The following is a 21,730-nucleotide window of genomic DNA, read 5'->3' as shown; positions in this document are numbered from 1 at the left end:
GGAGCTGTTTGTGTCTGAACTGTTCGCTTGCTTAACTTTAAAACGACCACATCCACGCAGTCGGAGGGGTTGCCACATCGTGATGCTCAGAAAGTGTCCTTTGGCACTTGATTTCCAACAGCTAAACAGCAATGGGGTCGGTGGCCAGCTGGCCACCGGCGCAGGAAACGGAATGACAACGAGAATAAATCGTGTTCCATGGAGCTGGAGCGTCCGGCAGCGCCAGCAGCTGTGGGGACGGATCAGCCTCCGGAATATTCACCGTGGGGAGGGCTCTCGATGGGTGCTCAGCTGTCGGCCAGCAGTGGTGGCCATGGGAGCACGCGGCGTGTGGACCCGTACCCTCTCCCCGCACACGCGTGTGCCCCTGCAGCAGCGGGAGCGGTGCGGAGCCCGCGAAGGTGATGGTTTTTGCTGGGGGTGGGAGGAATGATTGATGCTCTACAGGAATGATTGATGGGTTCTACAGAAGCGGGCGTCTCTGCAGGTTTCCGCAGAATGAGCAGCAGCCATCCGTGGACAGATCCCTAGGAGAAGCAGCAGCGCTTGGGAATTCCCCAGCCCCCGGTAGCAGAAGTGGTGGATGCGAGGTGGGAGATGAGAGGATCGGTGAATGAGAAGTTCTGCTGGGGCTGTCAGCCTGCCCGCGCTGCGAGGGCTGCGGGTGACGAACGGCGCTGTCATTTCGGGTGTGCCAGGAGAATGGCAGGGGCTTCGCAGGCTCCGATCACAGACGCGGGAAGCAAGCTCCAGCCAAGAAGAGCGGGAAGGAGGGGCTGTGCCACTCTTCTTGGTGACTCCATTCAGCAAGGAAGGTCACTTCCCGGCTGGTTTTTGGTATTGGAGGAGGGTTTGAATGCTGCTTCAGGAACAGTGCCACCCCCCCCACCCCACAGCAGTCTGTCCGAGTTGACCTCCGTGGTTTCCTGCCAAAAATACCTGTGAACAATAATGACTTGTTAATGATTTATCCCTGTGTTCTGAAGCGCTGCCCCGATTCCTAATACAACAGAAACCATCGAAGCCGTGCTCTGCAGGCTCTAAGGTTTTGGCTGCAGTGGCTTTTTGTGCTTACGCGGTGGCGGTGATGCAGAATGCGTGAGGAAACCAAGGGCTGGGTGTTTCGGGCGGTGTAAATGCACGTTGTGCAGTGTAACGTTAGGGAGTGTTGGTGGGAAAATCAACTGAATTGTGCCGAGGGGGAGAAATCAGCTGGGCCGTGACGCGGGGTTGGCCCTGCCGCAGTTTGCAGGCAGACGTGAACAGAGACTTCAGCGGTTTCCATGTGGAGGGAGCTGGGCTTTTTTAGCCTGAAGAAGAGAAGGCTGGAGGGGATATTATAAATTCCTATAAATATCTGCAGGGTGGGGGTCAGGAGGATGGGGCCAGACTCTTTCCAGTGGTGCCCAGCGACAGGACAAGGGGCAACGGGCACAAACTGAAGCAGAGGAAGCTCCAGCTGAACCCGAGGAAGAACTTCTTCCCTCTGAGGGTGACGGAGCCCTGGCCCAGGCTGCCCAGGGAGGCTGTGGAGTCTCCTTCTCTGGAGATATTCCAGACCCACCTGGACGTGGTGCTGTGCAGCCTGCTGTGGGTGACCCTGCTTGGGCAGGGGGTTGGGCTGGGTGACCCCAGAGGTCCCTTCCAACCCCCACCACTCTGTAATTCTGTAACATGGGTGCCAGCGAGGCACAGCTCGATGGAGAGTTTGCTTTCTGCAGAGAGAGAGATGCAAATTGGCGTTGCAAGGACCAGGCGTGGCGCTGGCGATGGGAGCTGCGAGGACGAGCTCTCTCCTTCCCTGGCAGATGGGCACCTGCCATCTTCACAGGCCATCAGGGCAGAAGTATGGAGTCTTACGGCACGGAGGGATGAGATACGATGTTAAAAACCTGTTGTCTGTGCTTCCAGCACGGCTGTGTGATAAACCCTTGGGTAGACGTCCTGCCTCGGTGAGAGGGAGTGCAGCAAGATGAAAAGCAGCAGATACAGAGGGAGAATCTGTGATTGCGACAACCACCTCCACCCTTCGGAACCGGGAGAAAAGGCGATCAAGCCTAGGAACCGGAGTCTGCATGAGTCAACTCCAGGTGTAGATGGCTGGTTTTACACAACGTAGGGCAGCTCTGTCTCCGAGCAGCTGTGTCAGAAGCTCTAGACAGGGCTAGACTCTCTTTTCCAGTGGTCCTTCTCTGGCAGGGACCAGCGTTGTTGTGAAGAAAAGAGCAGAAAAAAAACAGAATTGGCAGGTGTGGGGCTGGCAGCTCCATCCGTCACGTCTCCTAGTCTGTGATAACCAGAGTTGAGAGAGAGAAGCTTCCCTCCTGTAAGCAGGAGGGCTTTTCTCCTTTCTGAACGTCTTGTAGCCCTAACTACTGTGACTCCAGGTGCCCTCGTTATCCCAGCACTCATCCTCCTTTTCGCTCTCTGTGCCCTCTTAAGGAGACGCGGGTTGACGAGAGTTGGATCTTCCAGAGGAGGTGATGTCGCAACTTTCTCTGCCTCAGACAAACGGGCTGTGAACGGCTCCTTCCCACTCTGCAGCGTGAAAAAAGCTGCGCGAGCCCAGTCGGTCTGCACCGTTTCAAACTAACGTTTGGTCAAATTGTTGGGTGGCCTTGAGCAGCGGCAGTGGGTGGGTAATCTTCTCCTGGATGAGATTCTGTTGAGCAGGGAAGTTATTTCACATTCTGCCCCATTTGTCCTTGACAAATGAGCTTGTTCTGCTCCGAGCACTGCAGCAGAGGTGGCTGAAAACGGAAATTTCTTCACCTTTTTGGCCTCAGCCTCTCGCGTACCGGGCCAAGAGCTGTGTCATCCTTGTCCCTAAGCACCTCCACGTGGAGACATGCCCTTTGGTGATGAATGCTGGAGTCTTCAGAGGCTCCCAACAGGCTGAAACAAGGGGGAAGAGTTTTATGCTTACCTGCTTCAAGCTTTGTTCAGCGTGCCAGCCCAGCTCTTTGTGCGTCTGTGATACCTTCAGTGGCTGGACTCCGCGGGATGCACGCTCGGTTACACGCAGCGAGGATGGTCAGAGTCCCAGGTGCAGCTCAGAGCTAACAGAGATCACGCTTGGAGGTCTCCTGTGAGAACAGCTTCAGTCAAAAAAAAAAGGTTATTGACTTAGCTGAAATCCTTTGTGGAGCTCGTTTGCAGAGGATGTTGCGGAAGAAAGTGTAAGTGGGCAAAAAGGGAATGGAGAGGTGTTTGTGAAACCCTTCAGGCTGTTAGGAAGCCTGCTCTGGGTGCATCCTCCAGCCCAGTAGCTCCAGGAATGCAGGAAAGGTCTAAAAAAGGGAAGACCGCTCGTTGAGTGGGCTCTGCTGGCTTGGGAGAGACGGGTCGCAGAGTTGTGCCAGCTTTAGGTCTGACTCCGTGTGCCTGTGCTGAAGTTCTCGTTTCTGCTCAGCATCTGAAGACATCGGTGGAATAAATTTTCAAACAATTCCGACTTCACTGTTTAAACTGGTGCAACCTTGTGTGACCATGGGTTGTGTGGCCTTGGAAAGAGCCCACGCGTGTGCACCGGAGGGGAAGGCTGTACGTGAGGCAGGGCTGCGACCCAGACACCCCATCCTTCGTGCCTCCTGTAGCAGCTGATGAGCTCAGCATCCCCGGGAGCCCGGAGCTGCATTCTCGGCATTCCTGCAGCTCCTTAGATGTCAGTGATGTCATCGATAGCAGCCAGGGAACTGCGGATCCCAGAGGGCCTGAACTCATGTCTTAGCAAGTAAGCGTAGGAGGAACCAATTTTTGGAGTGTACTGCACTGTGCTAGCAAGTTTTATTGAATCAAATCACAGCAAATATATTTGCATCTACATTTCTGTCTCCTGGCAATACTGCAACATCCAACAAGAGAGATCCTTGTGTCCTTCACCAGCCACTCTCTCATCCCTGTTTGAAACAACCTACATCTGAAGCAATGAAACAATGGGAAGCCGGTATGGTATGTGATTAAAAAGCAAGTAATTAATTCCTTTACCTATTCATTCTGCGTCCTTACGCCTGGGCCCTGCTGACATACGTCGTATTTCAAGCACACCGCTGGCACCCCATGAAGGCATCAGCCCTTCTCTGGAGAGCATCCGCTGGAAACTCCATCTCTTGTCAGCCTGCGAAAGAGACGCTTTTGTGGTTTTAGTGCAGGACAAAAGGCCTCATTTTGGGAACATGGGAGCAGAATTTTAACATAAATTTTCATGTTTTTATTATCTGGCCTTTTCCACAGGGAGCTTTTGGCGTACCAGCACTGCTGCAGCGTCCCGGCAGGCAGCAGTCCGTGCTGCTGGTGTGGCTGGGACTTTTAAACCCTGGGCTGGACTGAAGCAGAGGGTTTTTAACGGTGGTCTGCAGATACCTTCAAGCCACGGTAGCTCAGTCTGCAGGCGGTCTAGTGAACAGTATTAAAGAAGCACTACAAGAAGGACATGGAGGGGCTGGATCGTGTCCAGAGAAGAACAACGAGGCTGGTGAGGGGTCTGGAGAACAGGTCTGATGAGGAGCAGCTGAGGAAACAGGGGTTTTTCTGTTTGGAGAAGAGGAGGCTGAGGGGGGACCTTATTGCTCTCTACAGCTGTCTGAAAGGATGGGGGGTTGGTCTCTTCTTCCAGGTAACCAGCGATAGGATGAGAGGCAATGGCCTCGAGTTGATTCAGGGGAGGTTTAGATTGGATATTTGGAAAAATGTCATTACTGAAAGAGTGGTCAGGCCTTGGACCAGGCTGCCCAGGGAGGTGGTGGAGTCCCCATCCCTGGAGGGGTTCAAAAACCGTGTGGATGTGGCACTTGGGGACATGGTTTAGCAGGCATGGTGGGGTTGGGCTGATGGTTGGACTTGATGCTCTTGGAGGTCTTTTCCAACCTTAATGATTCTATGATTCTACGATTCTATAAATAGCATTTTACAGCCTAAAGTTCATTGGTGAGGGGGACTGGTGGTCCGTGAGGCACCTTTGTATCTGAAGTGGGGATTTTGTTTATTTTTTTCTAGTTGTATTTAGGAAGTTGTCTCTTGACAGAAAGTTGTAGGAGCAATGCCCAGCGCGGAGCTTCACTGCTGCTCTCGCTGAACCCGCCCGTGTTCCCGCGGGCGCAGGACCGGCGGTGGGACGCAGCCGGGCTCTGCAGCTGCGGCGTTCCCTGCCTCGGAAGCCGTCTGCTCTGCAGCCTCCGTGCTGCTTCAGTGCAGCTCTGCGTTACTCAGCTGTAATTAGAGCAGCTTGCCAGCTCTTGATTGCATCCCTTCGTTTCAGCGGGATTTCCAGGCTCGGTGCAGTTTGCCCCAGAGAGCTGGGGCTTGTTTTCTAACCGAAATCTAGCCAGACTTTATACCTACACCTGCATTTTTCCAGCTACAAATAACAATGGAAGTGATTTTATCTAATCTCCCACCACCTGGTTTGTTCTTGTCCACACTCTTAGGCATGAGGGTGTTGACAACGCTTTTGGCAGGAGTAGCTTTAAGCTGTGTAAGCACCGGCGCTAACACAACCACCCGGGCTACGTGTAAGGAACGAGGTATGGGCGGCAGCGACCTCGTGCAGGGAGGGAAACCTGCAGAGCCGGAGCTCGGGGGCTGCGTGGTGTCCTCGGAGAAGGTCTGGGAGCCATCACAGGCAAAGCCCTGGGTGATGTCCTGCAGGGAAGAGCCCACCCCGCATGGACCCATGGGCACGAGGGGCTTCAGGAACCTCTCGGGTGTGCCCGTGTCTCTACGTGACTCGGTGGCCGGTCCCCAGGACACCCTGCCAGAGCAGATCTGCGACTTTCTAGCTTGGGCTTCATGATCGAGCGCCGAAGGCCCCTCCTCTACGCCGGCATTTCGGCGCTGCGCTTTGGAAGGACTCCAGGCCAGCAGTGAAGGGCTCTTTGATAATATCTGACGGGCGGGTAAGAATTTTGGGCAGCAGCCAAGGTACACATTGCCTGTAATCGTTAACTCGGTCTGTAAACAGTTCAAACGGCACTGAAGAGGCCGTCAGTTATTACATTAGAAGAAAGCCTTTCATCTCCCCGCGCAGAAGCCAGCCGTGCGGTCCCGGCCCCTGCGAGGCGGCTGTAGCTGCAGGTCTGCGGGCAGGGCCTGGCCGTACAATGAGCGCCGCGCGGAACGGCCGACCTTCAAACCTTCCGCGCTGAGGCAAGAACTAAATCATTCGTTTCCTTTTGTTCTGCACCTGGCTGAGGCGGCGGAGCCCGGGGGTGCTCGAGGGGGAGGGGACCAGGCGATGTCCCCCCACAGGGCGCAGTTGGGGTGACTCCTCCAGCCCGTGCCCATCTCCTGCTGCAGCTTTTTGCTGGTGAACACAGGTTCACACAAGTGCTCGTGTTTCACCCGTGACCAGGCAAGGCTTCCCCAGACCATTGCTGGCTTCTCCAGAAATGGTGGTTCAGGTCCACGTCAGGGCCCTGCAGTCGGCAAGCAACGGTGGAGGCAACACTGCTGCTGAGCTTCACCTTCAGAAGAGTCCTAGAGGTTTCCCCAGTCCACGTCAACCTCGGGAGAGCCCTGTGGTCTCCTTCCAGGAGCAGTTCAGCCCACCTGGAGATGTGTGATGCTTCAGAAGACGCTATGGCATGATCTGCCTCAAGGAGAATTTGCTTGTCAGTCTTTGCTTTTCTAGTTCTGTTATCTCCTTTCTAGAGGAGCAAAAATGCTCGTTGTGGCATCGACTTTCCAGGCTTTAACTTTGAGACCCGCTGTAGAAGCTTGCTGGCTGAGGAGATGATACTCCAGCCTCTGCGGTAAAGTGATCAGGGTCTGGATGAGTCTTTGCATCTGGCCCATCCCTGCAGAGCTGCTCTTAGGGTCAGAGCTGTCTCCTGTAAAGACGCTTGACAGATCAGTTGTGGAAGACCTCGTAGGTCTATGCTACTCCTAAGCTAGTCCCAGGTGACAACAGAGCTGGGTGCTTTGCGTGGTGGGAGGGATGCCACCGGGCTGCCATGCTGGCTGCACAGCTTGGGTTTCACCAGCGCTCTGAGCTGCTGCTGAGGGGCAGGACTTGCGTGGGTTTTGTGGAGCAGTTTTAACCTCCAAACCACTGTCAGCGCAGTGCGGAAGGTTGTTGTGTAAGAGGGCCTTGAATTATGTGGATTGCCGGTGGCGTTGTCCCCCAGAGTGGGGACGAGTTGAGCCCTCTGAGGCGTACGAGGTGAGCAAGGTCGGCGTGGGTTGGGTGCTGTTGACCGGGGTGTGAATCTGGCCTGCTTGCAGTGCGCTCGGAGGCAGCGGGAGCTCTTCTCCTGTGACTTGGGCCACCTTGCCTTTGCTTTCCGTTAGTGGTGTGAGTCAGGGCTGACCAGAGAAGCCTCCCTTTGCCTTTCATAGTCCAAAATGGATGTGTGGACCAGAGAGAGAGAGTTTAACCAACACTGTGATGAAACTTTGCCAAAAATTTCCTTATTGGCCCATACTATCATCGTGCTGGCTGTGCTAGAAGTGACGCTTGCTTCCCTTGGGTTGGACCTCTCTGTCCATAGGCGAGCAGACTTCAGCGGAGCTGTGAGTAGGACAGCGAGGTGTGTCGCGAGAGTTGTCTCCAACACCACGGCCGTGCTTGTGCAGTTAGACCGAAAAGATCCAGACTTGGTGACTCACTTAAACCATCTAATCCTGCGCATGCGACAATCAAAGAAACGTCCCTCTTGGGGTTCAGCACTTCTCTTTGCTGCTCACCGGCTTTGTAATGAAAAGGAGAAGGAGATGCAGCTGTTGGTTAGGGACTGGTTTGTTGTTTCAAACCCTCGGGCACTGCTGACCCTTGAGATGGGCCGAAGATAGTGAAGCTGATGAGCACGCGTACGGGAGCAAGCGCAGGGGTGTTGCCTTGGCAGCTGGCAGCTCCTTTGTCTCCTCTCCCACCTCTCGCCACTCCTTCAGGGGACTCGGATGGTTGTCGGAGCTGTGCGCACCTTGAGGTAGGACCTGAATCTCTCAGAATAATGCGTGTGTTATCAGTGAACGTGTTTGTCTGTGACTCACATGTGGGTAAGGTGTGTTTGCTGTTATAACAGCTCTTGAAACTTTATGCAGGTAAATTAACAAGCCCCATATCCTGATGGCTAAGCTTCATGCCCAGGGGTCATGGAAGCTGCAATTTCTCCTCGAGCCTCTTGAAACACTCTGCCATTCTCTTCCTTTTCCAACCAGCCATTTCCACCTTCTTGACGGTTAACGCCCACTTCGTCTCCCAGCCTCATCCCTCCTCATCCTCCTGTGTCCTTCCAGCAGCACCCCACAGCACTTTTCAGCCCCGCTGTGGCTGCATGCTGGCCTCCTGGCAGCATCTCCTGTACCTTCGATAGCGTCCCCTCATTCTGCTGCTGTGTCTGTGCGTAGAGCAGCAGCTACAGAGCAGAGTGGTCTTGGTGTAAGAGGGGCTTCTGTTGAGCTGGTAGAGCTGAAGGGTTAAGATAAACCCTGAAGAGCCTCTCTCATACAGGAATAAAGACGTTTGCCTGGCGTGAGTGCTGGGGGAGACCAAGGAGGCGGATCTGGCGGTGGGGTGTCCCAGCAGGAGCATTCCTGGGGCTCCCCGCACCGCAGGCCGAGCATGTTGTGTCCATCAGTGCTCCAGTGATGCGGGGTGTAGGTGAGGAGACCGAGGCAGCTGCCGGGCCCCGGCCGGACAGAGGTGCCCCGGGGCTTCCCGGTGCCGCGGCCGTGGCAGTGCCTGTGCTCTGACTCCGGCGGGGGATGCGCCGTGTGGGGACACGTCTGGCTGTCGGAGCTGGCACCTCTGCCCCGCTCCTGCCTGCAGCAATCCCACTGCAGGTTCCCCGTCTCCATCTCCTGATAGACCTCAGCAGGGGGTCTGGGCCAATAGTTCTCACAGCAAGGTGAATGTCAGCAGCAAAGACGGGGAGGAGGGTAGTGGAGCACTTCCACTTGTGCTTTTGAAGCCTATGAAGGAATAGAAAGTAGTGAAGGAATAGAAAGTTGTGAAGGAATAGAAGTTATTCAGCCCAGAGCCTCCCTGACAGACTTCCAGCAGGGGAGAGGGTGCACTGAGCCGGACTTTGGTATCCACAGATACAGAAATGTCTGTGTCCTGCCCTCACGAGCTCACGCTCTGTGGCAGTGGCGTGGCACGACTGGGTGAAGCGGGCAGGTCGGTGGGAAGAAGGTGTCTCCAAACGACAAGCAGGCGTGGTGCGGCGATGCCCGAGATGCTGTGCATCCTCACAAGGCCATGCCTTCAGCTCCTGGCTTCCCTCCTCTCCTCTGCCGGGCTCCTTTCTGTTTTGTCACGCAGCTCACCTCCAAGGGAGCCTTTCCAGCAAGCCTCTTCCACCCACCGCAGACTGCGGCACCAACGGCACAGGCAAAACGCTCCCGGCGTGAGCCTCAGCAGCGGGAGGGCATGTTGTCCGGAACAAAATCATTGCACGCTTCTCCAGTCACAGAATCACAGAATCACAGAATAGTAGGGGTTGGAAGGGACCTCTGTGGGTCATCTAGTCCAATCCCCCTGCCCAAGCAGGGTCACCCACAGCAGGCTGCACAGGATCTTGTCCAGGCGGGTCTTGAATATCTCCAGAGAAGGAGACTCCACAGCCTCCCTGGGCAGCCTGTTCCAGGGCTCCGTCACCCTCAGAGAGAAGAAGTTCTTCCTCATGTTCAGACGGAACTTCCTGTGCCTCAGTTTGTGCCCATTGCCCCTTGTCCTGTCGCTGGGCACCACTGAAAAGAGCTTGGCCCCATCCTCCTGACACCCACCCTTCAGATATTTGTAGGCATTTATAAGGTCCCCTCGCAGCCTTCTCTTCTTCAGGCTGAACAAGCCCAGTTCCCTCAACCTCTCCTCGTAGGAGAGATGCTCCAGTCCCCTCACCATCCTTGTAGCCCTCCGCTGGACTCTCTCCAGTAGCTCCTCATCTTTCTTGAACTGGGGAGCCCAGAACTGGACACAGTACTCCAGATGAGGCCTCACCAGGGCAGTGTAGAGGGGAAGGAGAACCTCCCTCGCCCTGCTGGCCACACTCTTCTTGATGCACCCCAGGATCCCATTGGCTTTCTTGGCAGCCAGGGCACACTGCTGGCTCATGGTTAACCTGTTGTCCACCAGGACACCCAGGTCCCTGCGCTCTTGGGTATTCCCCCCAGGTCTTGCGGGGGATTCAAGCTGGTGGCATGCGTGCGGGAGGGAGAGCAGAAGTGCTGATGGCTGGTGGTCAGAAGCCACACAGCTGTCCCCAGAGGTGAGGTGGCAGCTGGCTCCGCTCATGTTCTGCAGGAGCCCGCCGCGTGGAAGAAGCTCTCCCGGCTCTCTGGCACTCACCATGAATCTCATTTTTATTCTATTCTGTGGTTTCCAGCCCAAATATCCGTGGCACAAGCCTCCCGGCGGGGAGGTGAGCGTGCGGCCCGTGGTGCTGCCTGGCGAGCGCCCACGCGGGCGCCCAGCCCCGGGGCAGAGCCCCCGCGTCTGCCGTTCCCCCGCGCAGCCCCGAGACGTGCAGGGAAGGGGCAGACACCAAGCGATGCTGCTCTGCGGCTCCGCGCTCGGAGGCGGCCGGCGCCGGGGCTGCTGTCTGCGTCTTTGCGTTTAATGGCTCTTCTTGGTCTTTTGTTTGTGGATTCTCCATATTTTTAGTGGGTTTATGTAGCTCTGACATATCCCATCTGTACCAAGCTGAAGAATTCTTGTTCACTTAATCTCTTATTGTACAGAAACAGGGCCCGCTGCTTAAGATGCAACGAGCAGGACTTCTTCTAATATTTGAGACGGTGACACACTGCAGCTTTATCTACCAGATTTTCTTTTTTAATTTATTTTTTTACAGAAATGCCTAACAGTCAGTCTGTTTGCCTTTGGATGGCTTTGGGTGATTCAGCAACAGTTTCCATAAAGCTCCGTGCAACGACTCAAAGATCTTTCCTGTTCATGAACAGCTAACCTAGAGCTCATCCCTGTGTAACATAGCTAGATACATTTTTTCATATTTGTGCTTTTTAACATCTTTTATCAGTCTGTCACTCAGTATCGTGCGATCCTTTTGCAGCCAGTTTGAATATTTACCAGCTGGAATATTTGTGTGTTACTGCAAACCTCGGCCACTTCCCCATTCCTCTCATTGTCCAAATCCTTGTGAGTGTTTGGACAACGCAGTTTACTTCTGGGACTGTCCTGGTAAGTTAACTCCGTGGTAAAGGCTGACCTGCTTCTTTCTCTGGTTCTGGAGATGACCCTGGGTGGTACTGCGTGCTGTCCTCTCGTCTTCCATAGCCTTGACCTTGCGGGAGAGCAGGAGAGGCCATACCAGGGCACGGCATTAACTGAACTGCCTTTATTCCCACTCTTGCTCACGGCCTTGAGGAACTCCGTGGGGCTGTGAAGCAGCACTCTTCTTTTCCAAAGCGCAGTTAGTTCTTCCCTTCTCTGCATTATGCTGGGTTTTTACCAGTTTCTTCGGCAGGGATGTCAGGATTACTGACGTGCCATTCCCTGCATTGCTCTCAACTTACAGAATCATAGAATCATAAAATGGTAAAGGTTGGAAGGGACCTTAGAGACCATCTGGTTCCAACCCCCCTGCCATGAGCAGGGACATCTTCCACCAGCCCAGGGTGCTCAGCGCTCCATCCAACCTGGCCTTGAACCCTGCCAGGGAGGGGGCAGCCACAGCTTCTCTGGGCAACCTGGGCCAGTGCCTCACCACCCTCATGGTGAAGAATTTCGTCCTAACATCTAATCTAAATCTGCCCTCTTTGGTGTTTGCTGCCTGCAGTCTTTCTGGTGTTCTGGTCACTTCAGTGATGAGTTATATGTTGGTGTTAACAGTTCACCAGTTTAGTCCAGGATTTTTCCAGAGCCCTTTGGCAAACACTCTCTTGTCCTCTTCTCTTCCTTTCTTTTCGATGTCAACTTTACTGGCTGGTCGTAACATTTTTACTGCCACTTCAGACCAAATCAATCCTCTTGGATCATGCCCGTGAAGGGAGGCTGTGAAGTGCTCCGAGTTCCCTCACAGAGAAAACCGAGGCTGTCAGGGACCTTCCTTCGCCGAGTTCTTTCTCAGCCCTTCTCCCTAAAGACTCCTGCAAAAGGGGAACAGAAAGGTTTAAATGGTTCTTGGGGGCGGGGGGGAAGCGAATAATCTCCTTTCTGTAAGCATAGTTGATTCGGTGAGAATTAATAGGCTTAGACTGCAGCAAAACCAATTCAGGTGAGGCGTTAGAAAATACTTTCCGGTGTCAAGGAGAAGGCAGCCCTGGGGTGGGTGAGGAGTCTCCCTTTTCGGAGGTCTCGAAAACAGGTCGAGCGAGTGTCTCTGAGGAATGTTTCAGGTCTGGCTGATCCTGCCTTCGGGCAGCAAAGTGGGCTACGTGGCCTCTCAGGGTCGTGGGGTTTTTCTGCTCTTTTATAAATGAAGCCCCCAAGTGAGGATCGAGCACCTCTCTACGCCTGGCTTTCCCCTGGACCTTTCCACGTCCCCTGAGCTCCTGGCTGCTCGGTACAACCCGTGAGCGGTGTGGGCACGGCCGGGGAGACAGGGTGGTGTGAAGGCAGTGGGTCTGGTGGGAATGAAGTGGGAAAGATGGCAAGGATAGGTTAGAAAAGAGAAAGTCAGTATTTTATGAGAGGTGGTGTGGACAGAAAAGGTAGAAGAGAAGGAGATGCCATGGGGTGAGGAAACAGGGGAAAAAAAAAAAAAGTGGTAGCAAGCACATAGGGGCTGCGGAGGAGCTCTGCACCCTGCTGACGGGGTGACAGGGGGAGATGGAGTGACAAAGCCAGCAGCTTTACAGGTCTGGTTGACAGTGTCCTACAGGCAGTGCCAGGGCCAGGGTAAGGGCAGAGCTGGCAGTGCTGAATCACCCACGACTGGGTCCAGACACTGCCAGGGAACCAGTTAAACCCAACCCCACCTCTGGGATCCCAGAGCCAGGCAGCATCGTCCTGGGAGCAGGGCCTGGCAGAGCATCGACGTGACTTGGAGCGGGGAAGCCCCGGCTGGAGCAGCGCTGTGGGATCCAGCGTAACGCCCGTCGAGGTCCGTCCACTGACTGGGAGCCCTGGGAGCGCTGGTCCAGGACCGTGGTGGGATTTAGGCAACGTGCACGAGACCTCTTTAATTTTGGATATGAACATACCGGATTTTGCCTGTCCTTTGCCAGTTCAGAGAGGCTTTCTGTAAGAAGAAATGGCTTCTTGGTGGTGGCTGCAGAGGAGCCCAGCCCAGCAGAGCGGGGGATGCTCTGCCTGCAGCAACCCATCCCTCCCACCCTCGCGAGCCCGTCTGCAGCCACGCAGGCACGGGTCTGCGTTCAGAGGGATCCCTCGATCCTCTCTCTGCGGCCGGGGCCACCTCTTGCGGCGTGAGTCCTCTGCGTTGAGGAATCTCAGAATATTTGGTTTTCCGCCTCATCCTGAGGTTGTTTTTCGAGTCTGCCCTTGTTCTGTGAGCACTGTGTGCAGCCGTGGTCGCTCACTCACAGTGTGAGGGCCAGGGGCAGATGAAGTGCCCAGAAATGCAGTTGTGGGATGCAGACAGTGAGAGCCAGGTCTTGCTGCTTTGCTGCTGCTGGAGGAGTTGCCTGTGGGGGACCAAACGGGAGGAGTAGATGGTGGGAAGAGGGGGGCGAGGTCGTCTGGAGCAGAGAGCGGAGGAGCACGTCGCTGGGGTGGGTGACGCGTGTGTCCCCGGCACGGAGAAGGACCCTCCCGAGCTGTCCCCTGGTCACCTCGCACAGAGTGCTGAGGAAGCGCCTGGGCTCGGCCCCCAGCGGTGGTTAGGGTCTGACGAGGGGCTCGTCGCGGAATAACGAGGGGGCTGCTCGTCTCCCTCGGCTCCGTGTCCAGCTGCCCACGTGAGGAGGGGTCTCGGCTGCAGGCACCCGGCGTGGCTGTTGCTCTCCCGGTGCTCTCGGCTGCCTGCCCGTGCCCTTCGTGGGTGCCATCGTGCCCCGGTGGCAATGCCCGAGGCAAAGGACTCTGGCTTGACCAGCGAGGGTGGGCATCCCGGAGGGAAAGAGGAAAGGACCACAGTGCCCAGTCTCCATGGATCATCAAAGGGAAGGTTTTGGTGTGTCCATCAGTGGGTCTTCTCCAGATTCACCAGCTGGGTCCCTGTCCAGAACCACCACCAGCATTTTATGCGTGCTCCCCGCACTCCTTTGGAGCCGCAGCAGCTTAGCTCGTTGCTCCTACTCCCCGTGTTTGTCATTAAGGCTGCGATCAGGCCCGGCAATCCTCGTCGCAGAGGGGCTGCTCCGTGCCCTGCGTGCAGGACGGTCCCTTTGCCCTGCAGGGTCCCTGCCCTGGGAGCGGCGGTGCGAGGTTGCGACCCGGAGCAGGCTCGGTAACGCCGACAACAGGGTTACTCCGAGTTAGTAGAAATATCACGAGACGCGCTCTTCGCATTTCCAGTTTGGTGTTTTTGTACGATTATTAAAAGGATGTATTAATGCGAAGCTGGAGAGCTCCCAGCCAAGCAAACAGAGTGTAAAAGTAATGAGATTGCTTGCTAAAGCCCGCGGGATCGCGGGCGCTTCCACGCCGTGTCGGTCTCGGCGGAGGCAGCGCCCGCCGATGCGCGAGTGACGCACGGGGTTGTTCGGGAGCCTCCCCTGCGCGCTCCCGAGTCGTGACGGACTGGATGGCTTCCCCAGAAACCTGAATTTCTGGAGTTGGTGGTGCTTGGCGTGGTGCGATTGCACTCTCTCCAGCGTCTTTAAGTCTGAAGTCTAAGTTATATAGCGTTTTGACATTTTTCTTCTAATATTGCTATGGATTTAGAGAGGAAGACCCCAAAAGAAAGCTGGGTGAGGGGCTGCCAGTCAAAGGCACGCAGCAGTTCATCAGAGCAGAGCTACCCTCTGCAGTATTTTGACGTGTAGCAGGTTATGTCTTAGCTCCTACTCGTGGTGCCATCTCTTAACCTCGGCCTCCGAGCTGCTGAAGGCTAGCTGAGAGTCTGGGCTTTGATGTCTTCATGCCCTGGTGACTGGAGGTGTTGCCTACCTCAAGGTCTAGGCAATTCCCACACGCCTGTGGCTGTGGGTTTCTTGGGTTTTTTTCAGTCCTCACCATTTTAACTCACTTTCGTCGGTTCGTAAGACCTGTTCTTGTTTTATACCCCAGGACTTAGGGCTACAAAATGCAGCGCTCGGGTTTTGTGGTGCCTCCGGACTCTGCGGTGCCGGCGCGCTTGTGGATTCGGAATCGGTGCCGGGCTGTATGGCTGCACGGGCTGCACACCCCCGTCACTGCCAGCAGCCTGCCTCGTGCTTTTCCAGTGGGTACAACCGTGTGATCCGAGGGGATCCAAGTTTTCCCTCCTGGGGACCCCCCGACACCTCCCCTGGGGTCACCCCTCCCTCCAGTGGGCATCCCCTATCAGGGCTGGGGCTGCCGGAGCTGTGGGCTCGGGCTCCGGGGCTCCCCCGTGGGACCTGGGACGGGCAGAGAGCCCCCCCCCACGCCGTGGCAGCTCCCACTGCAGCCCCGGGGGCTTCGCCGGAGCTCGGGGAGTCAACACCGGTGTCCCTCGGTGGCTCTGAGCTGGAGGGGAGATGCAGGACAGGGATGCAGGGCAGGGATGCTCCAGCCTGCCCCTGGACCAGCTCCGAGCACCCAGCCCCAGCCGATTTTAGCCGATCTCCAGCTCTCGCCGGGCCCAGGACATTTTACATCCCAGAGCGAGCAGAGGTGCTGCTCGTCTCTGTCGGCTTTTGAAGGCTTCCGTCGCCTGTGCTGCTTTCTGGCCGGCAGCGAGGAGCGGGCATGGTGCGTGTCCTCCTGGAGGACCTGGCTGAGAGCTGCCCGGGTGAGTCGCGCTCCCTGGCAGGACCTGTTCCTGCGACGCTAAGAGGTGACATCGGCGTGTCTGAAGCTAGGTGAAACGAGCCCCGTTGTCCCTCTCCCCCGCAGCTGGATTTCTGCAAGGAGCAGCTGGCAGGGAGGAGGAAACCCCGTCCGGCTGTTGCCCAGCCTGCCCCGTTCCCCAGCTCCCGCAGCACTGCCTGCAGGGTCGGCAAAGCCTTCCGGGCACGCGTCGGGACCGACGCCAGACACGAAGCCTGCCCTAGTCCTCCTGGTTTGTAAGGCTGAGCTTCCTGGCTTGTTTCCCACACTCCTGCGCTGCAACCAGAGCAGCGTGGGCAGCAGGGCCAGGGAGGGGATTCTGCCCTTTTACTCCGCTCTCGTCAGACCCCACCTGGAGTCCTGCGTCCAGCTCTGGAGCCCCCCAACATAGGAAGGACATGGAGGTGTTGGAGCGGGTCCAGAGGAGGCCACGGAGATGATCTGAGGGCTGGAGCACCTCTGCTATGAGGACAGACTGAGGGAGTTGGGGCTGTTCAGCCTGGAGAAGAGAAGGCTCTGGGGTGACCTTAGAGCAGCTGCCAGTGCCTGGAGGGGCTGACAGGAAGGATGGAGAGGGGCTTTTCACAAGGGTGTGTAGGGATAGGACAGGGGGGAACGGCTCTAAACTAAAAGAGGGCAGATTTAGATTAGATGTTCAGAAGAAATTCTTCACCATGAGGGTGGTGAGGCCCTGGCCCAGGCTACCGAGAGAAGCTGTGGCTGCCCCATCCCTGGAAGGGTTCAAGGCCAGGTTGGATGGAGCTCTGAGCAACCTGGTCTGGTGGAAAGGGTCCCTGCCCATGGCAGGGGGGGTGGACTGCATGATCTATACAGTCCCTTCCAACCCAAACCACTCTGTGATTCCATGTGGTCACTGGGATCTTTTCCTTGCCTTTCTCATTTCTGGTACTGCTCTCTCTGTTTTTTCACTCCTTCCTTTGGCTTCACCTCTGCAAATCTGTCATAACGTTGTGGAGTTTGGTGGCTGAGAAGCAAGAAGCGCTGAATCTTTGAAGGCACCAGAAGTTTGGTTTCTCTGGGGTCGCCTTCGCCTTGCCCAGGGCGCTGGCAGGGAGGAAGCTGGCTGCAGGCAGTCACAGAACCCCAGCATGGCAGGGGTTGGCAGGGCCCTCCGTGGGTCACCCAGCCCAACCCCCTGCCCAAGCAGGGTCACCCAGAGCAGGGGGCACAGCACCGCGTCCAGGCGGGGCTGGAATATCTCCAGAGAAGGAGACTCCACAGCCTCCCTGGGCAGCCTGGGCCAGGGCTCCGTCACCCTCAGAGGGAAGAAGTTCTTCCTCGGGTTCAGCTGGAGCTTCCTGTGCTTCAGTTTGTGCCCGTTGCCCCTTGTCCTGTCACTGGGCACCACTGGAAAGAGTCTGGCCCCGTCCTCCTGACACCCACCCTGCAGATATTTAGAGGCATTTCTAAGGTCCCCTCGCAGCCTTCTCTTCTCCAGGCTGAACAAGCCCAGCTCCCTCAGCCTCTCCTCGTAGGAGAGATGCTCCAGTCCCCTCCTCATCCTCGTAGCCCTGCGCTGGACTCTCTCCAGCAGCTCCTCAAGAGTCCCGTGGCCTGAGGAGGCTGGCAGTGCTCGCAGCACCAGGACCTGTGCCGTAGGGATGCTCAGACCCAGAAGTCAAGGGCTGTGGTCTCACCGGCTGCCCTGACTTTGCGTGGCTGTGCCTGGGACAAAGTCAGACCCAAGTGCAGCCACCAGAAACGTAGAAACTCCGCCTTTCTCTGGGACGTTGTCCTGGTGGACCACAACCTTGACAGTGATTTGCTCCTTGTTCAGAGCCTCGCTGACACTCTGACAGGGCTGCGGGGTGCTGCGGCGGTGGTGATGCCCTCCTTTGCCGTGCTGAGCCCCAAGATCTGAGTCTGCCTTTGCTTTTGTCCTGCAGTCCCACCCGCTGTCCCTGTGCAACACCAGCGAGGATGAGCACACCGAGTCGGGGTTCATCACCATTGTCAAGCTTGAGCAGCCGGATCGGGATCCCAACCCCTGCCTGTCGCTGGCTAACAAGGTAGGTGCAAAAATGCCCCGAACGGCACCCGCCTGGGAAGCAAAACCTGTGGTGGAGGAAGGAGGGAGAGCAGGAGGAGGCACCAGGGTAGGAAAGAGCTGTTGGAGGGTGGAGGAAAGAAAAGGACAAGGATAGAGCAGGGTCCTTGGCAGAAGGGGACCTTATTTTTTGGGTTGCCTGGCTTTGTAAAAGGTGTGGATTTTTCCCAAACCTGGCTGCTTCTGGGACAGCTCAGACCTTTCCCCAGCGTCCCATACGCTTTGCTGCCTGGCAGCCTCGTGCCCTCCTGTCTTGCAGCCTCCCCTTGCTCGCTGGCCTGTTGAGGGGGGTTGTGTTTCCCCATGCTCTCTGCCCTGAGGGAAAACGTGGACACAGGCAACGTCTTCTGTGGTCCTGCCTTTAAAAGTAATACTGTAATACTTCACTGGATGAGACAGGTGAAGAATCGGTGCTGAGCAACTCAGACAAATGCAAACCAGACGACTTAGTGGTGGGCCACGACTCTTAACAGCGTGGGCCACCATCCGCCCTGCAAAGGGATGGGACATCTCAGGGGGCTTCAGCTCAGGTCTCCCATGGAGAGGTGCCCTAGTGAAATGGCAGTTACGGTGTCTGTCAAAAGCTGAGGTCACTGGTACAATTCTCTGGTAATAAGGAAGTCAGGTAGGAACGAGGGTCATTTTCAGCTTTAAAATCTTGGCGTCTCTGATAAAGTTATGTGGATAAGGCTAACACAAGTTTTTTCTTCAGTGGTTCACTGCGTCCTTTTATTGTCTCTGTACTAAATGTTGTGTTGTTTTCCACGAGCACCGTACAAACATGAAAAAAACCTTGTTTAGCTCTTCTTGGCTTTGTCTGGATTGCATTCAGGTGATGCCACCTCTCTTGTCTGCCTTCTGCTGGCAGCAGGATGCTGGGGATGGGGTTCTTTTCCATCCTCCCTGCACCTCGGCTGCGGAGGGCAGGCGAAACTTCGCCCAAGCAGTTGTTCCTGCCCAGCAGTTTTTTTTTCACAGAGGCTGTGGCGACAAGAGCCTCCTTCTCTGGAGATACTCAAGACCCGCCTGGACAAGGTCCTGTGCAGCCTGCTGTAGGTGACCCTGCTTCAGCAGGAGGGTTGGACTGGATGACCCACAGAGGTCCCTTCCAACCCCTACTATTCTGTGATTCTGTGATTCTGTGATTCTGTGAAGAGCAGGGATAGGGCTGTGCTGCTGGGGTGGATGTGCCGCCTCGGGGCTGCTTCCCCCCAGCTGCGTGGGCAGCCGGGCGGCAGTGCCTGTCCCTTTCCGGACCCGGGTGAAAGCCTGAGCTGGGTTTGCTGCTGCTCTGGAGCTGATGCCAGCGGTTGGCACAAGCCATCGTGCTGGAATCAGTCACCCCACATCTGGAAAATGGCCTGGTCCCACCGGTGGCTGGTAGTGATGCACGAGGATGGTGGGATGAAGACCGAACCCGAGGGCTTCCAGCACAGCCTGTGACAGACATGAGAGCCAGGGCTCTGCAGGCGCCGCAGGGAGAGCAGCTGGGTCCTCCAGCTCTCCCGTGTCCATCCAGACGTGACCATCGCGCTGCCGTGGTCCCAGGCTGCCGCGTCTCACAGGGGAGGATGCTGAGAGTAGGGGCAGCCGTGGCTGGTTTGGTCAGTGCAGCTACCGTGGAGGGTCTTGCACAGGAGGAAGGAGCAGCTTCAAAGACTCATCTTCCACTTAAGAACCTAAAAGGTTTCAAAGCTGTTTTTCTGGTTTTGCCCTTAATCTTGGAGGCTCTGATCACAGCACTGGAAGTACCAGCGTGTTACTGATCCCAGGGTTTGGCTGAGGAAGGTCACAGAATGGTCGGGGTTGGCAGGGCCCTCTGTGGGTCACCCAGCCCAACCCCCTGCCCAAGCAGGGTCACCCAGAGCAGGCTGCACAGCACCGCGGCCAGGCGGGGCTGGAATATCTCCAGAGAAGGAGACTCCACAGCCTCCCTGGGCAGCCTGGGCCAGGGCTCCGTCACCCTCACAGGGAAGAAGTTCTTCCTCGGGTTCAGCTGGAGCTTCCTCTGCTTCAGTTTGTGCCCGTTGCCCCTTGTCCTGTCGCTGGGCACCACTGGAAAGAGTCTGGCCCCATCCTCCTGACACCCACCCTGCAGATATTTATAAGCATTTATTAGGTCCCAAGGTCTGCACAGGGAGGACAAGACATGGGGCATTGCTGCACTGGGGCCATCCTCACTAGCCTGGACCCCTTCTCCAGGACCACTAACCCCCCCCAAAGCAAATGAACCCCCCCGTTCAGTGCCGTGCTCACGACTTGGTAGAGTGACGGTTCACTGCCCTTTAGCCATCACTGCTGTGTCACCAGAGCCGCATCCCGCGCTGGGGTTTGAGATCCAGCCGAACGCGACATCGGCTGCCATCCTGCCTGCGGGTAGTCCTGCTCCAAGATCTCAGCCAGCGAGGCTCACAGCTCTCCTCCCCCCAGACAGGACTCGTTTGACCATGAAATGCAGGCAGATGCTTCTGACACTGGCCGTGTCCCCAGCCCCTGCCTTGTACCTCGGTTCCCCCATCCCCCTGTGGTTGCTGTCTGGCTGCTTCTCCATCCTCCTGAAGCTTCTGCCAAGCCCCTCTGCGCTCGCTGCCAGCCAGCCAGGCGGTGCACGCCGGCAGCCCCGTCCAGCCCCGCGTGAGGGTGACTCCACCAGCCACCTGATCCGCTTTTCTGCTTCTCCGCTCTTCGGTTCTCGCACCGCTTCAGCATCCCCAGCTAAAGCCAGCCGGGAAGGTGTTTGATCTGCCAGGGGAGAGGGAGGCGTGGAAAATTCCTCTGGAATCAATTCAGAGTTATTTATTCTTCTTTCTGATGCATCATTTGCAATGTTTGTGGTGTCTTTTTTTTATTTCTGAGTGAACCATTGATTGCAAGGCTGGCTAACAGGCTGCCGAAACCTCCTAAATCATCCTGCAAATACATATTTGCACCAAAAGTGTTTCAGTCCTCAAAGAGGGAGGTCAGCCGTGCCGTGTGGCTGACGAGATCCGGCGCAAGGACAGCAAGCACTCAGAAGATGGTTGCAGCAGGCAGGTTGCGAATAGCTTGAACAAAAGCCGTGTGCTTTGCAACAGGAGCCAGAAGGATGCTGGGAAGAGCCACTTGTCCCGTCTCAGCTGTTCGCTTCCCCATGGTCGGTGTCTTTAGCAGCATAAAATCTTTGCAGGGCTGTTCATGGTTCATCAAAGCGTGCCTGGCTCCAACAGGTGGACGTCACTATCTGAAAGTCCTGTTTCTTCTTTGGTGCTGGCAAACGCTGAGGCCCCTTCGATGCCAGGCAGGACCCCAGTCTCTGATCCCTGCCCCGAGCCTCTGATCCCACTTTTCCCGCTTCCTCATCTGGACTACCAAACCCAAGAGAGTCAAAGTCAGCGACTTGGAGCCTTCAGCCCTTGATCTCCATGGTCCTCCCGACCATCTGCACCTCCGTTCTCATCCTCGCCCCTGTCCCCAGACCCCGGTGCCCAGCTCCTCCCCGATGAGATGCGTGGAAGCAACCAGCACCCACGAGCGAGGGCTGGAGCTGAACCCGCTCCGCCGGGAATGCCCCTCGCCTTGGCCCCGCCGGCGCCCGGCCTTTGATATCGCAGCTGGGAAGCGGTGGCACCGACCTCTGGCCCCTGAGCCGGGGTTTGGCCACGCAGTGGGTGAGCTGCCATGGCGGCTCGGCAGCTCCCTGTTTGCACAGGCGCTCGGGACGCGCACATCAAAGGGCTCCGCGTGAGTAACAGCGGCCCAGCCCTGCACTTTGTTCACGTTCCCCGTCTGCCTTTCACAAGAGGCTGCCATGCCTGCCTGGAGGGCTCGAAGGGCTCGGTGGGAGGACGCGGGGGACCCCGCAAAGT

General features: G+C 56.5%; 1 protein-coding gene across 4 annotated transcripts in view; it reads left to right on the top strand.

Moving 5' to 3' along the window:
• Positions 1 to 21,730, top strand: part of RNF43 (ring finger protein 43) — a 68,031-nt gene that overhangs the window by 28,328 nt on the left and 17,973 nt on the right. For all 4 annotated transcript variants that reach the window (XR_012765919.1, XR_012765918.1, XM_075440284.1 and 1 more), the window contains exon 2: positions 17,725 to 17,847. Coding sequence is in view for 2 of the 4 variants with exons in the window: in XM_075440284.1 (XP_075296399.1) it covers positions 17,725 to 17,847 (123 nt within the window). In the remaining 2 variants the exon portion in view is untranslated. The remainder of the gene's footprint in view (positions 1 to 17,724; positions 17,848 to 21,730) is intronic.

Source organism: Opisthocomus hoazin, chromosome 20 (assembly GCF_030867145.1).
Source record: "Opisthocomus hoazin isolate bOpiHoa1 chromosome 20, bOpiHoa1.hap1, whole genome shotgun sequence".
Lineage (NCBI taxonomy): Eukaryota > Metazoa > Chordata > Aves > Opisthocomiformes > Opisthocomidae > Opisthocomus > Opisthocomus hoazin.
This window is presented reverse-complemented; position numbering and strand designations above follow the sequence as displayed.